Consider the following 26,446-nt stretch of genomic DNA (forward strand, 5'->3'; position numbering starts at 1 on the left):
TGATAGGGAGTGCAAAGGAGGGTGGGGTGATTTGGGAAGGGGCGTATGCGGCAGAAGGTACACCGGGAAGTGAGGGCAGTCCACGGTGGTCGGTTCCGACAGACTCTGTTGGAGTGGGTGCACTCATGCTTAGTACGAGCTGTTAGGAGTGGTCTCAATTTGAACTTCAGTTTATTGGGCTTTATAGTTTATAGATATTAGGCCGTTTTGGGGTGTAGCTAGACCCTAGGCTATGCTAGTTAGGCAGTCTATTTAGTTGTAGCTACAGCACAGTTACGCAGTTGGTAGAGTTTCATTTAGTGGGCTGGCATTCCTATTACAAACTATTTAAGAAGTTGAATGTAGCAACGCTCCAGGTATGGTTTTAGTTTGACTTTTAGGTGGAGTTTAGGAGGGCTTTCTGATTGTAGTTCTAAATTCAGTGGGAGCTCGCTATTAGGTACACTTCCAAGTTCAATTTGCAACAAGATGATATTAGACTGTTGGGTGCACTACTGGCTTCAACTGTACACGGAGATGATGTTAGGGAATTAGGTACTACACTACTAGATTTGGTAGAGGAGGTATTAGGTCTACCTCTAGATTAAGTTTTGGATGAAAGGGATTTTAGACTATTAGGCACAGTACTAGATTCTACATTATACAGATGATATTGGGCACACTTCTAAGTGCAATTTTCTCAGAGAGGCTATTGTACACAACTTCTGAATATAAACCTAGGCTATTGGGTACACTTCTAAAAGCAACTTTCCCAGAGAGGCTATTGGGCCTAACTTCTAAATACGCACATAGGCTATTGGGTACATTTCTAAATGCAACTTTTCTCAGAGAGGCTATTGGCACAACTTCTAAATACACACACAGGCTATTGGGCACACTTCTAAATTGGACTTTTCTCAGAGAAGCTATTGGGTATGCTTCTAAATGCAACTTTCTCGGAGAGGCTATTGGGCACAACTTCTAAATACACACATAGGCTATTGGGTATACTTCTAGGTGGAACTTTCTCAGAGATGCTATTGGGTACACTTCTAAATGCAACTTTTCTCAGAGAGGCTATTGGGCACAACTTCTAAATGCAACTTTTCTCAGGAAGGTTCAAGGAGAGCTAGGCTGCAATAGCGACTACTTGCTCCTGAAAGTCTACCCGTCCCCTAACTGCACCTTTGCCCTCCACGTTGTGTACCGTCCTCCTGGGCCAGTCACTGATTTCCAGGATGCCCTCCTCCATTCCATCTCGGACAACCTAAAGAAAAGCACCAAAGCTATTCTCCTGGGTGACCTCAACTTGGGCCTGAATGATCCTGCCAACTCCCATGCAGCCTCCCTTAACAAAGCACTTTCCACCTTGGGCTTCAAACAAACCGTGACTGTGCCCACCCACATCAAAGGATGCACCCTTGACTGGATCGCCCACCATAACTGCCCGACATCCTTCACTTCCATGTCTCCCATTCCGTGGTCAGGTCACCACGCCATCCGTTTTGAACTTAACCCAGCTAAAAAGCCTTCCACACCCTTGGACCCTCTCCCACCCGCCCTCACCAGAAGCTCCCGTCCGCTCACAAAAGAAAGGCTCTTACCGCACCTCCTTGTACCAGCCCTCAAGCCTCCCTTCCCTAATGACCCGGACACTCTTGGCTCCACCTATAATTCCTTCATTACCCAAGCGGTGGACGTCATAGCCCTTCCTACCCATAGGAAAGACAAGTGTACTAAACGCATCAATGCCTGGTTCTCCCCTGAGCTTCTGGTGTTGCGCGTCGGGAAAAGAACCTCACACTCAGCCTGGCTAGATAAGCCAAGTGACTCAGCCAAATCAGCCTTCCATACCATCTCTAAAAATTACAAAGCTACCATAATCCAAGCCAAGGCCAACTCGTTCAATACTAGGATAGCAAATGACAAGTCAGGCTCTAAAGAGATCTTTGCCATCTTCAGAGAGCTTGAGAAGCCAGCCCCCATCCCGCCAGCCTTCACCAAAAACAAGGACTGTTGTAACAGTATCCAGGATGACATGTTGGACAAGCTGAACATCCTTAAAAATAAAATCATTGAGCACCAACATGCCTTACAACATCAACTATCTAACCTCAACTGTAACACCTCTTGTGACATCCCCTCCTTTTCCTTCAACGAAATGAACGTACAGGAAGTCATTGACCTCCTCAAATCAATCAAACCCTCCAACTGTAAAGGAGACGCCTGCCCTGCACAGATTATTAAAGAAAGTGCATCCATCCTCGCACCTTTTCATCATGGCTGTTAGCAATGCCTCCTTCACTTCAGGCCACGTCCCGGCCTGCCTCAAAGAAGCCTGGGTAAGGCTGCTTCTGAAGAAACCTGCGCTGGACATACCATCCCAGCGAATTACAGGCCCATTACCACAGTCCCGTTCTTACTGAAAATCTTCAACAAAGCAGTTTACCTACAGGTCCACACATTCCTAGAGGGGAATGAGATTCTGAGTCTCCGGATGTCGGGCTTCCGTCCCAGCCATGGGACAGAAACCACACTATTGGACCTCAAAAACCAGATTGATGATTTCAGGGATGTGGTCAAACCTGCCCTTCTTCTGCTCCTTGAATTATCAGCAGCTTTCGACTTGGTGGACCATGACACCCTTTCCCAGCACCTCTCCGCCGCTGCCAATTTCTCGCCTAGTGCCACAGCCTGGATTACCTCCTTCCTCCAGAAAGAGTTATGAAAGTTTTTTTTGAGACCATGCATGCGCCAGCCCCAAACATTTCAAATGAGGAGTCCCACAAGGATCATGCATCTCACCCACCCTGTACAACCTGTTCATGAGGCCACTATTCAACCTACTGGATTCACTGGGCATCACATATACGGACTATGCTGATGATACGCAGGTACTCATCACCCTAACTGGGGACTAGGAGGCTGACCGGGAAACCCTAAACTCCATTTATGCCACAATTCAAACTTGGATGGCAGAAAACTAGTTGTGCCTTAATGGTGAAAAAATCGAACATCTACTTATTGACTCACCAGGAACTATCAGACTCGATGAGAAATGCAAATCATTCTCGATTGATAACCCCTCCATCCCTGTCTCACAAATGGTAAAAACCTTGGGAGTCTACTTGGACTTTAACCTTTCCATGGTCAGGCAGGTTAACGCCATAGCATCTGCTACGGCTTACCACTCTAAACTGCTCACTGCAGCCAGACATTTTCTGACGGAACAAAACTGCCTCACCATTGCCAGAGCTATAATTCGTCTCGCCTTGATTATTGCAACGCCCTCATGGCTGGCACGTCGGTAAAAAAACATCAGAAAACTGCAGACCATCCAAAACCATGCCCTGAGGGCAGCATCAGGCATATCAAATAGGGACCACATTTCAGCTATCAGGAAAAAGGTCCACTGGCTCCCAATCTAAGAACGTATCATTTTTAAAACTCTCACCACAAATGTCTCCATAACAATGCCCCATTTTACCTCACCAAGAGGATTGCCAGACCTTCCACGGACCAACCTACCACGACTGCCTTCTCGAACCTCATCACCATTCCTACGACCCTTAGGACCCGTGCTGGAGGTTCAAGCTTCCCGGTCTCGCAGCTACCAACTAGAACTCGCTCCCTCTGCATTTAGGATGCATTGAGCTGTCAAAACACTACTATTTGTATACATTTACCACTCTGGCTCTGTCTTGACATGTTACCTGACCTATCTGGTAACTTTGTACCTGTCGCTCCCTGTAACCATGAGCCAAGCCTTCTTTTTGGAACCAAGCAGTCTTCTTGTAACTTAGACAATGTTGCCTTTGTACTTGAGCTACATTACTCTTGCCTGTAACCCGCTCTTCTAAAGTTTTGCTTATTATAACACATTCACCTATGTACGATTACTGCACTTTGGTAGGCCCCCCTCCCTGTAAGCATGAGCAAAGCCTGCTACCTGTAACTAAGACATCTTCTGCAACAGCGCTTCAATGCCTTTTGGCTGTAGTGCGCTTTACAAATATAACTAAATAAAAATAAACTGAGAGGCAACCAGCGTTACGAATACAGACCCCACCGGGACACCAAAAGCAACACGACGATTGATAAACCACCCCAAACCGGACTACACTGTAGACAATACTCCAACCAGAATCGGGGAGAAACTGCAATCCATTACCTTGTACACATGCCGTACATCACCAAAGACAGGAACAAAAGATGGGTACCAACATAATTCACAAGCCGGAACGAACCCAAACCAACCAACCCTGTCATCAACCCAATCAGTCCGACCACCACAGAACTTCACCTGCCAACAGGCACAACCAGGAGAGAACCACCAACGGAAACTCAACCGACAACACACTAAACCAACAATAAAGCCTTCTGAACTTTAGATCCATGGCAAAACACTCAATAGAAATCCTTGACTTTCTAAGTGAAGGAGGCACAGACGTGCTTTTTCTTACAGAAACCTAGTTATTGGACAACTACAAAGCCATTGCGAACAAAGCCATACCAGGCAACTTTAAATTAATACTTGCCAACAGAGAAAATGAAGAGTAGGTGAAATCGCAATCGTACACCAAGAACACATCGCAACTGTTGTAGAAGACTGAATCCCTCCTCATCAAGATCTACAGACCACGCTCTTGAAACCCTAATTTTGTAACAAAATTAGCAGACGCGACCGCCATTTTATCAAGCTACCACGACAACTTGGTCATACTGGAGACTTCAACATCTTTTTTGAAAAAGAAAACGAATCGACAGCAAACTCATTCTGTGCGCTCCTGGAAACTTTGGATTTCATGCAGATAGAAAATGATCCACCCACAATGGCGGACACACCCTGGTTGCAATTTTCTGCAGAGAAGGAATATGCGCATCTGCGCCACCTACACCAATGGTATGGAGCGACCACATCACATCCCTAACCCGCCTACTTGCCAGAAGGGAACTACTTCATGCCAGCAAGCAAAGAAACTGAAATAACCTAGACCTAGAGGCCTTAACAAGCCTTCTAGACTCAACCTTCCCAAGCAGAACAGAAACCACCTAAACAACCGTAGACACAGCAGAAAACACGCTCAAAAGTTGGATCGCCAAGGCCCAAGACCAGCAGGTACCAAAAATATTCAAAGCAACACCAAAAAAAGGCAGCAAAATGGTTCACAGAAGAACTGAAAAAACCTAAAAACAACCATAAAGTGGAAAAAGATTGAGAGAAAATTCCAAAGACAGCTCAAACTATACAAGTCAACAGTCCTCAAAGCAACAAAAAAGACTATTGTGCCACAAGAATAGAATCCGCAAACAATCCACAAAGAACTCTACAAAATCATCAAAGAGATAACATAAATCCCCCATCCTGCAAGAATTCCATCACCTTGACAAAAGCACTTTGTAAAAGCATCACCAACCACCTGAGATCAAAAATAGATACAATTCAGGATTCCATCACAGCACAGGCAAATGCAACCACAACTGCCGGACCACAGACAACCGGGTGAAATGCAGACTACAGCAAAACGCAAACCTGCATAGAACCAATAACAGAAGAAACCTTCGACACCAAGGACACCAACCTTGCAGGATCACCAAGAGACCCCTGCCACCCCCCCTGACATCTTCAAAGGCATCCTCAGCCACAGAACCCCAGCGACACACTTCCATAACCTAATAAATCTATCACTCAAAAGAGGCATGGTACTTTCTGCTTTGAAAACTGCATGCATCAAACCACTGATAAAAAAGTAATCAGCGCAGAAGACCCGAGCAACTACAGACTGATACCCAACCTGCCCTACCCAGCAAAGATCCTGGAGAACCATGTGTACAAGTTCTTACTTAATACGTTGAAACAAACTGAATACTCAACCACATTGGAATGCAACCAGAGACTACCAAAGTAGTAACTAACCTAGGAATACTCGTGGACAACGGACTATCCCTGGAACCGCAAGTCGACACAATCATCAAAAAATGGTTCTTCCTCGTATGACATTTCAGAGGATTACTCCCCTAGCTCTCCTTCCCTCACCGAACCCTGCCAATCCTATCCCTAGAGCTCACAAGAATTGACTATGCAAACAGCCTCTATCTACGAATGCTGGAAAGACTCACCAAGAAACTCCAAAGGGTGCAAAATACAGAAGGCAAGATCTGATTAAGACTAAACAGAAGACCACATCACTCCAGCACTAAAAAGCCTACACTGCTGGTTACCATTAAAAAATGCATCAAATCGAAAGCACTGCATCATCCACAAAGCCTGGAACAGAAAAGGAGCTGAATTCCTCCAAGACGAGATTAGCAGGTATCGCCCAAGAAGGGACCTAAGATCCAGCAACAGCCTACAAATAGAAAAGATTTTGGCAGAGCAGTGTTCTCACGTAATTGCTAACCTCTGGAAAAACCACGCCCAAAGAAATTACCACAGAAGACCACATCACCTTCAGGAAAGTACTCAACCTGTTTTTTCAACAGACAATTACAACCGCAAACGGACACCAGCAGCAATAACATCACATTCAAACAATTAGACTAGAGGCGAGATATGTAGACGAACCACAACCAAGAACATGGGTAGTTACCATCAAGTGACAACCAAGAGTCACACCAGAGGCTCCAACAAACCGACCAACTTACTAACCCACTTCCCCTTCCTGCCCTCCAACATAACCACAGCCACTAGACCAGACCTTTGGCTAGCCACACTACACATAAACATACCCAGAATCAATTCTATGAGCACACCTAGGGTGAACCATCCCACATAGCCCATAAAACTGTCAACAACGCAAGTACACATCAAGACACCAGATAATCCTACGGCCACCTGCTACTCTGGTTCCTTAATGGACACCAACCAGTGTGCCCAACTCACCCATCATCACACAAACACTAACGCACATCTGAGGCACCCACACGGTCACAGCGCAAGGGGCCTCCCGCACCACCTCCCACACGCAAAACACTCAGACGCCAACCTATCTTCTCATACTAACCTCCCCAGCCCTCTTCTCTTGTGGAGCCACGCAAGTGCCTAGAGACTACCCTTGTGGTGGTAGTGGTGCATGGTATAAATCAACATAACATAATAAAAAATATATACAATCACTGTTAGATTCACTTAATAGACCTCAAATAATTTATCCCATGCAGGGAAGTCATGTAGATGCGATAAAATGATGGGTTCCTGTCACACGTACAATATCTCAGCTTTAGAAGTCCAAACCCTAAGATGACTGGGCAAGGGGCCCAAAAGTCACAGGGTCCAACAGTGCTTCTTACTGGTATGAGTTCTCTTTAAAAAGGATGCATTGGGCTTGTGGCGATGATTAGTTTGTTTATTGAGTTTATATATCGCTTTACACCAAAGCGCTTCAAACTAATTAAAGTTCTATAACAATTTACCAGAAGATGGGTAAGTTCTCTATTCTGCCAGTGGAGTGGAGTCCAAGGGACTTGTTCCCAATTTTAATCTATGGAAGGCGACGGGTGGTGGAGGACGGGCATAGGTATGCTTACTTACCACCTGACTCCACGTTTCCCAGATATTGTGATGGATCATCTGGGTGCTCGATCTTCCGCCCTTTGTTCCAGTGGTTGTGGGTTTGAGGATTCATCCGGTCGGGTGCAACTGCAAGATGCAATCCATGTCTGCAAAGAAATGCAGAATCCAACGATGCAGGATTCCTTGGGACAAGTCACAGGATGGAGGAAGACAAGTTCCAGCACTGATCACCGTTTGCAGGTGACAAGAGGCGTCCTTCCAATTGCAGTCACAGCAGCTGCTCTAGGACAGGTTCCCTTGAAGATGACTTGTGGCACAAGCTGACGCTCAAAGTTCTGGACTTGAATGCAGAACAGCAACACTTCTGGTGAGGTAGCCCACAAGAGAGCTGGTCAGTCCACAGAAAAATCCAGGGACCCTTCTGAAGGGCTGTATCCTCAAAGCTTTGTCAAACCTAGTTGTTCCCACTACTCCAAGGGGTGAAGCAGCGCACCGTCTTTGGAGATCAGGGCTTCACTGAGCCAGACACTGCACGGGATGCTGGGCCATTTCAGGAGTCGTCTTCAGGTCAACGGTCTGCTCTTCTTCAGTGGATTCTGGGCTCCAACTTAGATCTGAAGAATAGCTGTTGATGTTCCCCTGCTTTATACAAAATCCAACCTGGAAGCACTTCCAAGCTCACCAATGGTAAGGATCTTCACCGTTCACAGTAGTTGTCCAGTGGACAACTACTGGCTATACATCCGCCCCAGTAGCAGCCTTTCTGGCACCAGTGATGTGGACTGTGACTAGACAATCCCAGTCCCCTTTCTGGGTGATGCGCACACACCAGCGTTCTTGGGCAAGTGCTCGATTGTCTAAGGACTTTCCTGACCCCTAATGGCAGGAAGAAGGTCCAACTACAATATGTCACAGCCATTTTAGGTCACTGAAATGAATCGCGAGGTTCAGTCACTTATCCCCAGGGGGAGCCTTTCCTTGTAGGGGTGGCAGTAACAAGACTTCACAGGGTGAGAATCCCTTCTTAGGCACAAGGACTCTTTCCGTCAAGGAACTCCCTAAACCCCTTTATGAGGTAACCCTAATACCATCATAGCTTCATAAGAAACATCCCAAACAAATCACTGTTTGTTATTGTAACATCACACAAAATAACCAACAAAGACAAGCATACTGAGAAGAGTGTGGAGGAAATGAAGATTATTTGGTGGTTGGAAGCCAACCATTCTGGGACAAATTGGATCAAGCGAGTAACAAACACTTGGGGCAGGTCCATGCTGGGGAGGACCTGCCACATCCCAATAAAAAGGAAAGCAGGACAAACATACAATGTTGGTGAAGCCCAGGAGTTTCAAATTTGGAGTGAGCAAGAATCCAGAAGAGTCCGGGAGGTCCTTTGCTGAGAGAAAACTGGCAACCGAGAAGGGAAGGAGATACGAAGAGGCCAGGGAGCCAATCCGTGTATGCCTAAAGAAAGTCGAGGCAGTGGTGTGACACCAGAGTAAGTGAATCGTCTGGTTCTCAAACGCTGCAGAGACTGCAGGAGAATGGGCTCTGCATAGCCACACATTGAAACGGGAAGAAAGAAGAGACTCTAGAAGCGTTCAAGCTATGACAGACCAGCACCTGACACATCTTTTGCAAGAGTCCGCATTGTTCCTGGTGCTGACCTACTCTCTAGTGATGACATAATCGGTTTTGAATTTTCTGCCATAACCTATTCTACCCTGAAGAAGCATGAGAACACCACTTGGAGAGATTTTCAAGCCTTCAGGGAACGGTGAGCAGACAGACATGCCGGTAGAGGCCTCATGACACATCTATATTGTATGAAGCAAAGCACTGGGCAGGATAAAGTTATTCTGAAATCAAGCACATGAATAACACTCTTAAAAGCTGTGGTGCTTCTAACAATCAGCAAACAGACCATGTAAATAGGTGCCCTGGTTACTGACAGTCCTTGGCCGCACTGTAAGTTATCACTAGATGATTGGGTCTGTTCACAAGCGGTGCTCCTTTTACTTGTGCACCAACATCATGCCTTTCAAAAGGTCTTCGGATCGACAGCCATAGGAACACTACTGTACTATAAATGTGTTTAACGCACATAACAAGCGGGCAGCTCCGATTGGTGCTAGTCCACAAAAACGTTGATAGGTTGGATGTTATTATAAATACAATAATTATTACAATATGAGTCCTTTCTTTGCTGGATCAGAATGTCTCTTTAATTATGTACCCTACCCTGGTCGATTTCAAGGCTGGGCTATTTTATATACTGTTCTTGTCTGACATTTATTAATCAGTGTATCTGTAACACACTTCAAACAATCTATAGTCCTGTATAATGTTTAAAGTTGTCACATAATGCAATAGAAGTCAGCAAAGATTTGCAAAATGTAACATTCTCCAATAAGCAAGTAAAGAAAAGGACAAAGGATTGGCATGGGGAGGAACAGTAAGGGAAGGGAGACAAAACGCACATTGTTTAGCGGAAATGTTATTTTGCATTGAAGTCTTGACACTTAAAAGGTTGCACATCTTAAAAATATGATAGTGAGTTACAATGTACTCAAAATTCACCTATTCTTGCACCAAACTGCCAAATAGAAGTACCCTTGTCCTTATATTACTCATATAAGTGCACGCCCATGTCTTAATCATAGTGACCTAAGATTATGTTGTAATTCTACAAACCTCACTGTACGTTTAACAGTAGCAAAGAATTAGTAGTTGTCATGCATGTGTTGCTGTCTCATTTATTGCCCTTACATTTTCTGGCAACAACGAACCTTAACATTATTAGATCAACATTGTGACCTTTTCTGCTGCTGCCACCATTGGTCACCTTATTATGAGTGCCATTAATCTGTCTGAACATAATGCACAATTCCACTGCTCACCTTAGTTCCAAATCAACCTTCTATGGGAGTGTTTCCCTTTATACAATTGTAAGGTTAGTGATATCCTGTACCTGAAAGATGAATGATATAATGTTCCTTTTTAAAGTTTAGTTTCAGTTTTGCAGTGTTACCAGCCTTGCTGTTGAAAGTAACAGCCTGCTATTCTGCATTAAACTATTTAATGTTTTATCTTTACCAAACATGATACAACTGATTTGCGTGACTTCATGCGGTGTCCTGCTGGCATTACGGGTTGACGCCTTAATGTAGTTTGTATGTGATGGTCACTAGTAACTAAAATGAGCATAAGGATTGAGTGTTGTTCACTGTGTTTGTTGACAATCTCCTTCCTTCCTGAATTAACTTATTCAAGATCCTGCACTTTGAATGATGTGTGCTTGAAAGGTCGCACAACCTAATAATTTGTATGTTAGTTCAATATCCTACAATGGATAATTGTTTTAAATGATTGTATCTCACCTTTATTCAATGTGGGTAGACCCGCGTGTGGGGTTAAGTGATCCTTACTTTGACCACACAACAAATGTACCCAACTATTCTTAGCAGTCTCAATTCTTTTGGAACCTTGCTTTATCTTTTATCTAATTTCTTCCATTACGCACAGTTTCTTGATTCCATAATTGCTATGGACAAAAACTTCCTTCTAGCCCCAGTCTGGCGAAAAATAATCAAAACAAAAGCAGCCTTCACTAATATATAAACATGCTACATAGACAAATAATAGAAGAAATACTGATACTAGGTGAAGAACCTTGTTTAATGTTACTTACACAGGTGCTTTGAACTTTGTTACATGTCTAATTCTTTTTTTCTCTGCGTCCCAGGTCAACTCCAAGAGTGGAAAAAGCAATACCAAAACAGATAAATCATATCTGCAAATTGTGTATTTCAATTTTAACATTGTTTTATAGAAAGGAAACATGTAATGGTTGCTATTTAAATTCTGTTGTACACATGTTACATACAAGCTTCACTTCCATTTGCCTCAATCTGAGCTCCATGTCTCCTCCTCTCTTGCCCAAGGTAACTTTTTGAAAACCTATAAACTTCGGAGACCTCATGAGTTTTGCCAGTGGGAATCTGTGTTCTTGACTCCCAATGGTGGTCATGTGCTCAGAAATCCAAACTCTTGGTTTGTACTGCCTATAAAATTCTTTGTGCAAGTACATATAATTGTATATACCACAAATGTAGATCTGCAGTTGATCATGTCACTAATCTTGACTTTGATTCCTAGCGTTATAGAATTCTTGGGTATTCGAATGCACTTACCGGTCCCACTGAGTCTGTCAGCCCCTGCGCACACTCGTGTGCAGCAGGGGCGTGACAGTCCGATATAGAAAGACCGCTGCGTGCGGTCATGGAGCGGTCTTTCTAAATCGATTTTCTTCTTTTGTGAAAAGATCTTTTAAAAGTCTGTACAGAATTTTAAAAATCTTACTGTCTAAATTGAATTATTGTGTGCTAGTCTGCGAGGACTCATTGACCCCACTCACAATCTCCGGCCTTGACTGCTCATCCATGTACCTTTTTATTGGGGTTTGGCAAACTCTGAGCTCCCTTTTAATCATAACTAGGGGGCCTCCTAAAATATGTCCACCAGGCCGGATTCTAGAAGTCCATCTTAACTAAGACCTCCCCCTCAAAGTTTCTATTCTAGGATGCAAACGCTTCAGTCTCATATGATTGGCCATCATCTGTTCATTCACTTGCACATTGTCCTGGTTATTAGCCATCTCCTTATTCCTGCTCCCTGCTTGCCCACTCTGTCCTTTGCTGAACATTGCATACGCTCACAGTAAACCACCCCCCCCCCCCATTCACACCGACTAGGATAGTAATAAAAAGGAACGATGCAGCACTTTCTGGAATAACTTTAAGGGCAATGTCCAGAGTTCATATTGGTTTTTCTTTTAGGCTGCCACCTACTTAAGTTGACTGCTTGAGAATGTATTCAAGACCCCTTGTTCTGATTTGCTTGCTTAGCATATGTAACCCTGAATGCTGCTTGTGGCACATCAATACCAACTGTTTGTGGTGCTACAAATGTTTAAATGTTTACTTCAAAGGTTTGATTTAAAAACAAAAAAAAAATTAAAACCAATATTTCTTTATTTACAGTCTCGAAGATATGATTCAAGGACCACTATTTTTTCCCCTGAAGGTATGTGTTTTGGAACATGAAATACAGCACTGTTAAAATGTATGTCTCCTTTGATTTTATGAATTGTTATGCTGTTGTGCACCACTTCAGTCATAAGCTCAAGACCTACCTTTCACAAAATGGCCCTAATAACATTGAGCGGGAGTAGACCATACTGTTGATGTTATAGACATTAAGTTGGTGTTCACAAATTTAAGCTATGGCCTTACTTTCTATGGACGATTAGCTTGCAACTTGAAAATGTTAGCCTTGGCGGGGAGAGGCGAGGGTTTATAGGTGAAAATTTGCTATGGAGGGAAATTCCAGTTTCTTAATTGAGCGGGTCTAATATGTTGAACTTTGCCATTGCCTAAGACTTCCAGTTGCTAAGAGGACATTCTCTGTTTTGGTGGATCCTGTAGGTGGGTGTCTGTGTCTGTGTCTCCCGAACTAGGGAAACCAAAAGTTAACCACTGAAGAAATAACCCTCCAATGAGGGGGGAAGGGATGCTCATACAGCTCCATGTATAGAAATATATATGCCAGAAAAATGAGCCAGTAAGAGTGGCCAATTTGCCCTTCCAATGATTGAAATAACTCAATGCTATGAGATTACACATGTGGGTCAAAAGGACAACGCAGAGGGAACCTCCCACAGCTGTGGTTGCACCCTTCTAGTTCAAACAATACACGTTAACATATATGTGCCGTTCAATAAAGCTTCTTCACTCCTCTTCTCAGTTCTAAAACATCTTTATTAGTGTCTCTCATTCCTTAAAAAATTAGGCTGATGGTGTTGGCCAATGCATTTCGGGCAAGTTTGTGCATCTTCCGGGCATCCAACTGTAAATTGTATAATGCAAGCAATTACGTTTTCACCTTTGTTTGTGGAGTTTTCCTAAAGTCCACTTGAGGTAAGACTTCATAAAACTATCCCTTGACATACAGGTCCCTAACTCTTAGTTTAAGTCCGCAAAGCCATTAAAACCAAGCTCTTTGTATGAAATGTACCTGACTGCATTCTGTAACTGTACAATGCATATCATGCATCACTTGTAACTATGCCTGTATCTGTGTAACCAAGAGACCTCTGGTCACCTGTAGAACCGCTGAATCAATAATCTAACATTTACTTGTAACAGCGCCGCGATGCCCCTGGGCTGCAAGCGCGCTATACAAATGCAAATAAATAAATGCAGCCCAGGGAATCTTGGTAGAGTGGTAGAGCAGGGGATCATACCTACTACTACTGCAACCACCGATGTATATTTTTAAGATAATATTTAAGCCTGGCTGCTCTGCGGATCTATCTGATTACATCGATCCGCAGAGCCGCCAGTCTTATCGGAGGAAGATGCGAGCTATAGGGTACGTACACTGAACCCAGTAAATACAATAGTCCAAAGAAACAGTAAATGTTATGACAAATATGCATTTATTATTTACACAAGGAAGGTAGATAAATACTTATTTACCTAACCAACACACATAGGAATTATTAATACTTTTCAGAGGTGATTACTTCTATAGTAGTTGCTTGCGCTTGCAATTGTTAGTTTGACACTGGCAGTTATACCGTATTATCAGTACTGTTAGGGAGAATTCCTCTCTACCTTAGAGACCCCCCCAGCACCTTTGCTGGACTCTAAGACTTTTTTCATTTTTAACTGGAGCGATTGAGACCTTTTTCCCACTCTCGTGTATTTTTCAGTGATTTTTAACTTTCTTTTGGTTTTTGTAGTCTGGCAAACTCCATAGGCATCTTTTTGCATTGTGGCACACAGCACCTTCAGTGCAGTGGCACAGAGAAGTCTTTCAGATTTCCCAAGGTTTAAATACCTTACTCTTGGATTAACTACTGTTTCCAAGAGCAGTAAAGTGAAATTGACTTTACTTTAACTCATCTAATGGAAATGTCCCTCTCTCCTCCAGTAAAACTACTCTGCCCGTACAACATGTTGTCCCAGGGGGGGGAAAGGAAGGGGGTGCCCCTACACCCATGCCCACAAACTCTGAACTTAGCGGCATGGCTCCTGAGGTCATAGTTTGGACACCTTCAGCTCCTTCAGAGATGCATGGACATTCTCAGGGAAGCTAGGAAACACCCGCTATTGCTATTCCAGCAAATGGAAACGGTTTGTTACCTGGTGTAGTACCAAGGGCGTCAATCCCATCGATTGCTCACCCACACACATTGTGCTGTATGTAACCCCTTTGTTGGACACAGGGTTGGTATTCAATTCCCTAAAAGTTAATATGGCTGCTCTCTCCGCCTACACCACGTCACAACAAAAGTCTTGTGGTGGAAAATACCGGTAATTAAAGCTTTTATGGAAGGGGTTAAGAGGATTTATCCTCTCATTTCTCACCCAGCTCCTGGATGGGATCTAAATGTGGTTTTAACCAGGCTCATGGGATTTCCCTTTGAGCCAATGCATAAGGCAAGTCAAAAGACCTTACCTACGAGACGGCCTTCCTAGTGGCTATCACTTCTATTAGAAGGGTTCTCCAGCATGGGGTCTGGCATGGATTCACATGCTCATGAATATTCCCCATCATCAAGCTGGGAATCCTCGGTATAAGAAAAAATCAGTTTCGTTTCTGAACTCTTTCTACTAATAACCAATCACTGGTCTCTGGGTCATACTGCCCCCAGCCAATGACTGCCCTCTACCTAAGCCCCTCCTCTGGCAGCCATCTTCAGATTTTGACCACACGTTCAAGTGTTGGGAGTCCTCGTGCTCTAGCTCTCGAGCTTTTACTGCGTATTGCATTTTTCCAAAGAGATTACTCTTTATTTTTCGGTCAAGTCGAGCCTCAAGCTCCACCATTTCATCTTCCGATTAACGGGGACCCGTTTCGGAAATTTCTACGCCCCTCTTTTTTTTTTTTTTTTTTTTTTTTTTCATCGCATTTCACTTCTTGGAGGATTCTGGAAGATCTTTGAGGCCTACCCCGCGTGGACATGGCCCAGGACAAAAGAGACTAGATGCCAACTGGATCCAAACTGTTTAGGATCTGCCCAGGATGTGGACTACAGAACGTCTTCAAGCAAGATGAGCACTCCCGGTACCGCTACTGCCTTTACGCCGACAAGTCGCATGTGGAGGAGAACATGTCCATCCAGACCATGAAGGACCGTCATACTCTACTCGCTAACTAGCTGGAGGCAAAGTGCCCAGCAGCAAGTGAGAAGAAGTCCGAGTCGTCTTCTAAGACCTTTTGAGGGCGCTCCGGCGATGGGGGCCCAACAGAAGGCAAAGCACCGCCAGTCCGAGGGCACCGGGAGCGCCGTTGTTTCGGGCTCCTCGGCTGCCAGGCAGCGCGCAATGTCACTGATGCCGTCATCCACGAGCCAACGCTAAGGCTTGGTGAAAAGGCTGTCGGAGAACCTGGGTAAGCCCCGGGAGAAGCCCCGGCAGGTTCCGACGGAGAAAGCCAAGGGGGAGCGAGGCCGTGACCCTCCACCCCAGAGTGAAGCCCTCAGACGCAGCCAAAGTCGTGAAGGCCCAGATTCACCTGGCTAAGGCCTCGATTGAGGGAGTCATGGCAGTCCTAGCGAAGCCTGCGGAGGCGACACCAGTGGAGACGACCTGCAGGCCTAGAGTTTCCCTGCCATCCCGGAGGGAATCGTCTTTCCAACCTTAACGAAAAGACCCCGACGAAACCCTGGGATGAGAAAGGGGGGGGGTTGCGAGGTAGTTCTAACGGACTCAGATACCTCTTCCGAGGACGAGCTGTCGGTCATCAAGGCAACCGTGGAGAGCGAGGGTGGAGCCGACGAAGAGTGGCAGATCGACGAGGAACCGGAACACCATGCCGCTGCTGGTGCTCCCGTCGCAGCCAGTGCCACCTTCTACGGACATGCAGGATGACCTTTTGCTGGCACTGCAAACCCTGTGCACCGAGATAATGACGAGGCTACACCTGGACTGTCGGAGTTGTACACCCAAGCGGAGGCGACTCCACCCTTCCATTCTTCACCTCCATTCCCCGCCACCGAGGGATTAGACTGAGACGACGGGGACGGATGATGGAACGGATCTCCCATCACCCCCTCCCCGGGCTTCCAGCTGTGCCCCAAAGAGCAGAAGGAGGGGTTCCTCTACCAACGACGGGAGGCCATGAGGAAGACCGTCCTCTCGGTCCCGTTACTGGATGACATTTGGGACAAAGGACTGTCCCTTCTGAAGAACCCATCCGCGGCCTCTGCGAAGAGGGACCGTTACGAGAAGTAGTACCGGGTCCCAGACTCTGCGCCTATGTGCCTCACGGCATAGCTGTCCCCGGATTCAGTGGTCTCCGTGGCGGCCAAGAAGAAATCGGCAGGCAGGGGTGACTGCATCAACTTCCACTTCCCCACCGGATGGCAAGTGGAAGAAGCTGGACGCCATGGGACGACGGGTCATCTCGTCGGCAACGATGACCATCAAGGTGACCAACGCCCTCGCGATGCTGTGGTTTAAGATCGCTCCCCTCCTGGACTTCCTCCCAGACGACAAGAGGGCGGAAGCCCTTGAAATCCTGCAGGAAGGCGAGGTGGCGTCGGGCCACGCCATCACGGTGGCCACGGACATCCCCGACACTGGTTTTCGTCAGATGGGCAACAGTGTTTGCCTTCGCCGGTGTGGTTGGGCCACCGACTTCCGTCAGGACGTGCAGACTAGGGTACTGGACATGCCCTTCGACGGGAACAACCTGTTCGGCAAGGCAGTGGACGAGTCACTACAGGCCATTCGTCGCAGGAAGCCTACAGAGGCTGTAACAAGGCTGGTGGGCACCATCGTCGTTGCCAAGGGGCTCAAGGTGGCAAGGCCTCGGCGAAGCAAGACTGAACCGACCGTGACATCGGGCCCCTACACGAGCACCCCGGTGGGAGGCCGGCTGGTGAACTTCGTTGGTGCGTGGAAGTCCATCTCCACCGACCGTTTGGTGCTGGATACCCTGGCCCACGGGCACACTCTGGGGACACTTATTTTGGAACTCCATTTTCCACCAGTGGCCAGGAAGGAAAACCACATTCCACAGCTGCTTCTGGAGGTACGAGCAATGCTGAAGGGTGCTATAGAACTCGTCCCAAAGAGGCTCCGGGGCTCCGTATACTCGCGGTACTTCCTCATTCGAAAGAAGACAGGTGGCTGGCGGCCCATTCTAGCCCTCCGTCGCCTCAGCAAATTCATATAATCCCAGAAGTTTCCAGAAGGTCACCCTTCAACACGTGTTGGGACAACTGGAGGAAGGCGACTTCCTGTCGTCGCTGGACTTGGAGGATGCATACTTCCACATCCCCATACACAAATGACATCAAAGGTTTCTGCACTTCGTGGTCCAAGGGCGGCACTATCAGTTCAAGGCACTGCCCTTCGGTCTGAAGCCGGCACCAAGGGTCTTCACCAAGTACCTGGCACCGGTGGCGGCGCGGCTGCGCCTGCAGGGGATCCACGTCTACCCCTACCTGGATGATTGGCTCATCCGAGCGAAATCAAGAGAACTCGCGGTCGACTACACAGCAAAGACTGTCTGCCTCCTCACGGAACTGGGGTTCTTGATAAACTTTGCGAACCCCTATTCCTGGGAGCCAGACTCAACACGGTGGCACGGCTGTCGTCCCCATTGGAAAAGAGGATAAAGGCAATCCTGGGCAAGGTACAACAGCTGTTGACTACAGAGGTTGCCAGGGTGAGGTCCATCAAGTCCCTGCTCGGCATGATGTCGTCGTGCATCTACCTCGTGCGACTCTGCAGGTTGCGGATGCTTGCCGCTGCAGGAGTTCCTCTACGCCCGTTGGGTACAAGTGACGGGAAGCTTTGAAGACAATATCGCTCTCAATGAGACTTTCCGGCAGGTGATCCGGTGGTGGACCATCTCGCAGCAGCCATGGACTTCCAGACCCCAGCGCATCAGGAAACGGTGACGACGGACACCTCCCTGGAGGGATGGGGCGCGCACACCGGAGATCTCCACACAAGAGGCCTTTGGCTCCCGGAGGAGAGGTCTCTACACATCAACAACCTGAAGCTCCGGGCCGTGTTCTGGGCCCTCCAGGTCCTTCCTCCCGTTCCTCAAGGGCAAAGTGGTACGGGTCTTCACAGACAACACTACCACGATGTTCTACATCCGGAAGCGGGGGGTGGGGGGGCACCAGATCCCCAGCTCTATCCAAGGAAGCGCAGGACCTGTGGCACTTTGCCGTCGCCCAGGGAATGTTCCTGGTACCCTTCCACCTGAAGTAAAGAACACCATCGCTGACTCACTCAGCAGAGAGTTGTGCTCGTGCCACGAGTGGGAGCTCTGACAGTATCAAGTGGATCTACTGTTCCGACGATGGGGCAATCCCCAGATAGATCTGTTCGCGATGAACACCAAGTGCCGAGGTTCGCCAGCAGGTTTCCCCAACCGGGGAGCATTGGGCGATGCATTCTCCTTCCCCTGGGACGGCCTGTTCCTCTATGCGTTCCCACCGTTGCCGTTGCTTCTGCGACTCATCAATCAACGGTCCCGGTGCAGGACGATCCTCATCGCACCGGCGTGGTCGAGGCAGATCTGGTACCCGGACCTTCTGGACATGTCAGCGTCCCCTCCAGTCAAGCATCCGACAGACGCAGATCTTCTCGCCAGGGAAGGAGGTGCGATCCTGAACCACGACCCAGGGTCGCTGAACCTGCAGGCCTGGCTCATGCAGCACTAGAGTTCGGAGGCTACGATATCCCGGCGGACTGCAAGGAGGTACTTGCCAAGGCCAGGGCTTCCTAGACTCTTAAGTGCTATGGAAATAAATGGAAGAGGTTCTCTGTGTGGTGCCATGCACAGATCAACCCTCTACGGATTACGGCCCCTGAAGTGCTGCCGCTGGACAAGGCGGGGCTGGCGCATTCATCCATCAAAATTCATCTGGCGGCTATCTCCCGCTACACCACAACTCCGGGGCGGTCGTCGCTGTGGTCGCACCGCCTGGTGAAGGAGTTCATGAAAGGACTCTTCCACTCGTTCCCGCCGCTGAAGGCTCTGGCCCCGGCGTGGTAGCTCAATGTGGTGCTGACCAGGCTCATGGGCCCTCCATTCGTTCGAGCCTTTGCATTCGGCGCCACTGAAGTTCCTATCGTGGAAGACCGCGTTTCTTGTGGCCATCACCTCCGCACGATGAGTGGGAGAGGTCCAGGCCCTCTCCTGTAAACCTCCATACCTGACATTCCACGAGACGAGGGTAGTGCTGAGGACGCACCGCTCTTTCATGCCCAAGGTGCTGTCGTACTTCCATCTCAACGAGCCCTTGGTGTAACCGGTTTTCTTCCCGTCGGCTTTGTCGCCGGCTGAGAGGACTTTGCACTTGCTGGATTTAGCTAGAGCACTGAAGTTCTACGTGGACCGCACAGAGATTTCGGAAGACATCACAGCTGTTTGTGAACTTTGTCGCTGTGAACCAAGGGAAGGCCTTCTCCAAGGCTTCCATTTCCAGATGGCTCTCCGGCTGCATTATGCACTGTCACCGGTTGGCAAAGTGACCGTTGCCCGGCCGTCCGAGAGCCCATTCAACCACAGCAAATGCTGCTACTACGGCTTTCCTGTCTGGTGTGCCCCTGCTGGATATCTGCAGGGCTGCTACGTGGAGGTCAACGCACACTTTCACCAAATTCTACTGCGTTTACCGCGACTCCAGGGAGGAGTCGAGTCGGCCAAGCAGTGCTGTGCAACCTGTTGGTTTGAAGGTGAGCCTGGTGAGGAGGTAAGAGATGCTTAATGTTGAGCCTTGCCACCTCCCGTGGTTGTGCATGTGTGTACTGCTATGTATTCTTGTATTCATGAGCATGTGAATCCGTGCCAGACCCCATGCTGGAGAAGGAACCAGTTACTTACCTGTAACTGTTGTTCTCCAGCATGGGTCTGGCATGGATTCACATGCGAACCCTCCCTCCATCCCCTCTGCGGCTCTTCTCTTGGTCCTACTGCCACTTTACGTGCTACCAAATCTGAAGATGGCTGCCGGAGGAGGGGCTTAGGTAGAAGGCAGTCATTGGCTGGGGGCAGTATGACCCAGAGACCAGCGATTGGTTGTTAGTAGAAAGACAGTTCAGAAACAAAACTGAAATAGATTTTCTTTTTTTACCGAGGATTCCCAGCCTGACAATGGGGAATATTCATGAGTATGTGAATCCATGCCAGCCCCATGTTGGAGAACAACAGTTAAAGGTAAGTAACTTGTTCCTTAGTGAAGTACAGGCCCTTTCTGTTCTAGACCATTTTTTGACAGTCCACACAAGGTAGTTCTGCGCACTCACCCCAGATTTGCGCCTAAATTAATCTCTAAGTTCCATGTGAACCAATCGATCGAACTACCTACCTTTTTCCAGAATCCCACTAGTATGGCCGAAAGAAGCCTACACACACTAGATGTGCGCAGGGCAGTCATGTTCTACGTGGAAAAAACTAAACCACTGAGGAAAACGAACCAATTTTTGCGTTTCAGTGGCAGTTGGTGGAGCAGGGGATCCTGTCTCTAAATCAGCTATCTCAAGGTGGATTGTCAAATGCATCACACTGTTACGCTCTTGCTAAGAGATAACTGCCCTTCAAGCCTAGAGCACACTACTCTGGGCACTGGGGCTTCCATAGCATTCATTGCAAATGTTCCCCTAGAATCCATTTGCAAAGCGGCAACCTGGAGTTCTGTATACACCTTTACAAAACACTATTGCCTAGACACTCATTCTAGGTCTGATTCTCAGGTGGGACAAGCAGTACTAAGACATCTTTTCTCTACTGTTCCTTCTCACAATCCACCTCCAACTCCGGGTACTGCTCGCTAGTCTATGCACAGCATGTGATTCTAAGCAGATTAACAAGCATCAGAAGACATACATACATTACTCACCGTAATAGCATTTCTGATGATTGTATCATATATCATAGATTCACATGCACCCTCCCTACCTCCCCGCTCTGGGTGGAAGGAACATAGACTTCTTACTTCCTCTTTTAATGTACTCGCTCACAATAGCTTTGGGCTCTCTCATGGCAGAAAAAATACAATTGGAGGGACCTCGGCGCATGAGGGATTTTGGGTACACTACACGTCACCATAGGGATAGTGTTACAGACCCGCCTATGCCGACGCCCCCTTTTTGGTTCCAAAAGACAAGATGCAATACTCTGCGGCTACCTCTGGATGTCGGACCATATGCACAGCATGTGAATCTAAGCCGATATAATCATCAGAAATGCTATTATGGTGAGTAATGCATGTCATATTTGTGTCTTAATGCAAGTGCACAGTCGTACAGATAATACGGTAGAACTGTCATTAGTGTCAAACTCTGTAACAATTGTACTGTGAGCAACTACCACTTAATCACTGGCCTTTGAAAGGTGTAGTTAAGTATTCTTAAGTGTGTTGGTTAATTGAACCAAGTATTTTAAAACTTTCCTTGTGTAAATATAGTAAAATGTATAGTAAAAGGTGTATATATTAATATAACATGCGTAACTATTGTACTTAACTACAGCTCACATCTTTCTATGATGAGCCCGACTGCTCTCCCACTCTACCAAGGTTCCTTGAGTAGTACAGACTTATGCTAAGAGTTGGGGACCTGTATGGCAAGGGATAGTTTTGTGAACTTTAGGAAAGCTCCCATAACAAGGCATCCAGCTCCAACTTCATCACTTGTAAGGTTCTGTTGGACTCAGGGTAATAGTTATCTAGAGTCTTTCTGTCGCTCCTTTTGTTGCTGGAGTGCTGATTTTGGCGTTTGGTTGTTCGCCCATGCGCGTTCGCCCATGCCCAAAGCTTGTGCGCGTTCAGGGAGCTTTTCCTGGTGCCTGAACCCTTTATACCAACAAAAGCTTGCTACTTTTGTAACTACAGAATCCTCTGGAATGTTGCCTTTTCTACAGCTGTGCCTTAGTTGCTTTCCCTCCAATCTGACTTTGAAGAACTTTTACCTAGATAGGGATGGACTGCTGAAGCCGCTAGGCCTCTGAAAAGTTTTAAGTGTTCAAAAGTGCTTACCTGATGCTTGTGAATCTGCTTAGAATCACATACTGTGCATATAGTCTGACATCTAATCGTAGAGTATTGCATCTTTCTTTTGAATATCGAAAGGGGGCGTCGACATGGGCGTGACTGTAACACTATCCCTAACGTGACGTGTAGTGTACCCAAAATACTGCATGCGTCGAGGTCCCTCAGATTGCTTTTATCCGCCAACCTAGTTGGTCGCCCATGCGGAGCCCGCAAGAGTTTTATATTGCTAAATTTGTCCCCGCGTCTACGGTCGTCTAGTCTCCCGACTAATCTTCTCGGCGACTGCTTTGTGGGTTCCTGCCACCGACAACATCCAACTGCTCGGCGACTGTCAACCGCATGGCCTCTGCCCACAGGTCAGGCCCTTACAGTAGGGAGAGTGGGCCCCTGGGTTTGTTTATCTCTAAGAATGTTTTTCCTTTTACCCCTCTTTCTCTTCTGGGTCTGGCTGCCACTACCCTCTGCTATGTAGAGGACGCCCTTTAAATTTTGCCTGTTTAACAGCAAGTTTCCTTGGAAGGACACCATCGCTGATGCAATCAGTGTCTTCCTCGAGACCACGACGAGCGCTCGTGCAAGGCCTGTAAACTCTTTCAACCTAAAACGTTGATAGACAGGCTGACTAAACGGTATGCGGCCTACGCTATGCAGGCCAAAAGCCTTTCCGCTGTTGATGCGGACGAGAAATCTGTCGGCCCATGGCTCCGAATTGGAAGCCATCGACCTTTCGGCAGAGCCAGCAGGCTCCTAAATTCCCGACACAGGCCACAAGCTCTGTTATGGAGAGATCACATCCCGACGACAAGGGCACCCACGCACCACTGATAGAAAAACACTCAACCCCTAAGGCCTCTTCGATTGAATTGTCGGAAGAAGGCCGCAACGCCCATAGGGCCGCCGAAAATTTCGAAGGCACTTTGCGGATCATCGCCCTCTACGCAACCACTTTCACAGCATGCGACTGGGCATCCCTCTGGAACGGGCATTCACACTTAAAAACATAGTCGTTGGCACACCATCCAAGGGTACACAAGCATATATGTCCTCGGAGGAGTCACCGACTATGACTGCGGCGCAAGGTGTGTCGAAACCTTGGATACAACTGCCGAAAATTTGCGAAGCATTGCGACTATAATTTCAACAGCCACAGAGCACAAGGGCACATCCTCTCGTCGAGAGGAGTATTCTGAAAACCCCCAGCCTCTCTCCAAGGCCTTATTGGGTACAATCTTCCCACACCTTTTCCACCTCCAGACCCTTCTGTCTCTTCCCTATGGACTAGGGAGAGGTTTGAGCAGTACATGGACAAATTGGCCCAGTTTATTGACCGTTTTGGACAAGTACATAACACTAAAAAGACACAGGGAAGAGGACTCCTGCCCCATTCCTTACAAATTGCAGAAATTACCCATCGCTGCACAGGGACATCAGGAATCTATCTTGGATGTCCCAGAGGAAGCAACACAGCAGGAAACTTATGAGGACATTAATCCTTTTGCACAAGACACGGTTGATCAAGACCCAGACTGGGATCAGGCGGAGGATCAGGGACCTTGGCTATCACCAAAGCATACCCCTGACCCAGACGTCATCTGCCTAGATCCCCCCCCTTCTCATTCCAGAGAGGGATTTGTCACCTCTTGACCACCCGATGTTATTTAATGCTACTCTAAAAAGAGCAGCCGATCATTTCCAAATTGCAACACATGAGGCAGCTCCAGACTCAGACTTCAGGGAGAATAATCCTCAAAGGGAAGGCTCTGACTAGTCAAGCCATCCCCTACAGAACTCTATAAAGAGGCGCCTGGCCCGTTCCTTGCTGTCCCCGTCACAGACGCGAGCGGTCAACCCCTGAGTCGAAAAATTATTCCGCCCATCACCTTCTGACCCACTCTACATAAGGGGACATGCTACACCAGATTCCTTGGTGGTCACTACCACTCGGAAGAGGGCGGGAGTTCCACGTTCTTCGGCGGAAGCATGTCTGGACAAAGACTGTACAAAGCTTTATGCCCTGGGTAAACGGGTCATCGCCTCTGTGGCCTACTCCACAAGGATCACAACTATACCACTCACCTGGCGAGTTACAGTAATGTACAATGAAGCCTAGTTCAAGATGTCCCAGAGCCCACCCGATCAGGCCTGCTGGCGGTCATGGCTGAAGGCAGACCAGTCACCCATAACCTATTGAAGAACACCCTGGACTCTGCTGAGACTGCTGGACGCACCCTAGCCCAGGGGACCTTACCTAAAAGACATGCCTGGTTAAAGAACTCCAGCTTTAAACCCAAAACTCTGGCCTCTCTGATCAACAAGCCAGTGGAGGACTCCACATTTTTGGGAAGGCTGTTGATGACGCCCTGGAGACGGCTAAGAAAGAACACAAAACACTCTCACGGCTAAACCTTTCTACAAATGTGGAGGCTCTAACTCGCGCCGGTCCTTTTGTGGCCAATCTTTTTCCTGCTCTCCCCAAGGACATTACAGCTTCGGGAATACCCCCTGGTCCTCTGGCCAAGGCTCATCTGGTATCCACCGATGCCAACAAAGAGGGCAAGGGTAGAGGCAGGAAATCTACTCGTAGAGGCTCCCCGGCCTCCACCTCAGTGACTCGCCGGATCGGGTCCAGTCCCACGCTTCCCCAGTCAGGGGTCGCTTGTCATCATTCATCCACGCCTGGGAGGGGATTGCATCACATCAGACCAGTGGGTGCTAAAGACTGTTGCCCATGGCTACCGCATTGAGTTTCCCCGGCCACCTCGATACCACCCACCGAGAAGCAGACGCCTGACGCCAAAACACATACGCATCCTGCTAGAAGAGGTTCAGGTCCTGCTGGAAAAGGGCGCCATAGAAGTCGTCCCCATTCTCCAGGTAAACGGGGATATTTATTCAGTGTACTTCCTTGTACCCAAAAAGGATCTCACCATGCACCCTGTTTTAGATGTGCGCCTGGCAAACAAGTATGGCAAACCTCAAAAATTCAGGATGACCACACTGCAGGAGGTACTTCCACTGCTGCAGCAGGGGGGATTACATGGCCACATTGGACATGAAAGATGCATACTTTCATATTTCAATGTTGCCAGCGCACAGAAAGTACCTCAGGTTCATGATTGAGGACACAGCGCACAGAAAGTACCTCAGGTTCATGATCGAGGACACACACTATCCGTTCAAGGTTCTCTTTATCAGCATTGCCTCAGCACCACAGGTATTCCCGAAGGTACTGGCGGTAGTAGCTGCTCACCTGTGCAGCCTGTCCATCCCAGTCTATTTTTACCTCGATGACTGGCTCATAACAGGGGATTCGTACGGAACATGCCAAACAAAAAGACGGTAGATCTCCTCTTCCTCCTAAGTTGCTTTATCAAAGAGAAATAAATCCAGTCTACACCCCAATCAAGTAGAGTTTCTGGGGGCTGCGTCTACCCAGTTCCTCATTCCCGTCTGCGCATGCGCCCCATGCAAGAGTGGCTCTTGAGCCAATGTTGACCGGTCAGCGGTCATGGGATGATCTAGTGGGTGTCTCGGCAGCCCTTGTTCAATCTCCTCACCACCCCCTCAGTTGAAGACACAGACCCATCTCTGACGGGGTGGGGAGCTCACCTCCTTCAACAGACAGCGCACAGCGTGTGGTCCCTAGCGGTAGCATCCAATCACATCAACCTGTTGGACCTGCTAGCAGTGTTCGAGGCCCTGAAGGCTTTCCAGGCGCACCTCCATGGAAAGACAGGTCTAGTCCTCATGGACCGTACTATGGCCATGTATTACCTAAACAAACAAGGGGACACTCCCTCTCTAGAGCTGTCCAAACTGTCCCAGAACATATTGGAGTTGGCTCTCAAACACATAATGTTCCTCCT

General features: G+C 47.6%; 1 protein-coding gene across 1 annotated transcript in view; it reads left to right on the forward strand.

Annotated features, from left to right (window-relative positions):
* Window positions 1–26,446, forward strand: part of PSMA4 (proteasome 20S subunit alpha 4) — a 324,356-nt gene that overhangs the window by 31,286 nt on the left and 266,624 nt on the right. Inside the window, exon 3 of the mRNA XM_069642068.1 lies at window positions 12,538–12,580. Coding sequence (XP_069498169.1) covers window positions 12,538–12,580 — 43 coding nt within the window. The remainder of the gene's footprint in view (window positions 1–12,537; window positions 12,581–26,446) is intronic.

The sequence above is a fragment of the Ambystoma mexicanum genome, chromosome 1q, assembly GCF_040938575.1.
Source record: "Ambystoma mexicanum isolate Mex_15411 chromosome 1q, UKY_AmexF1_1, whole genome shotgun sequence".
Lineage (NCBI taxonomy): Eukaryota > Metazoa > Chordata > Amphibia > Caudata > Ambystomatidae > Ambystoma > Ambystoma mexicanum.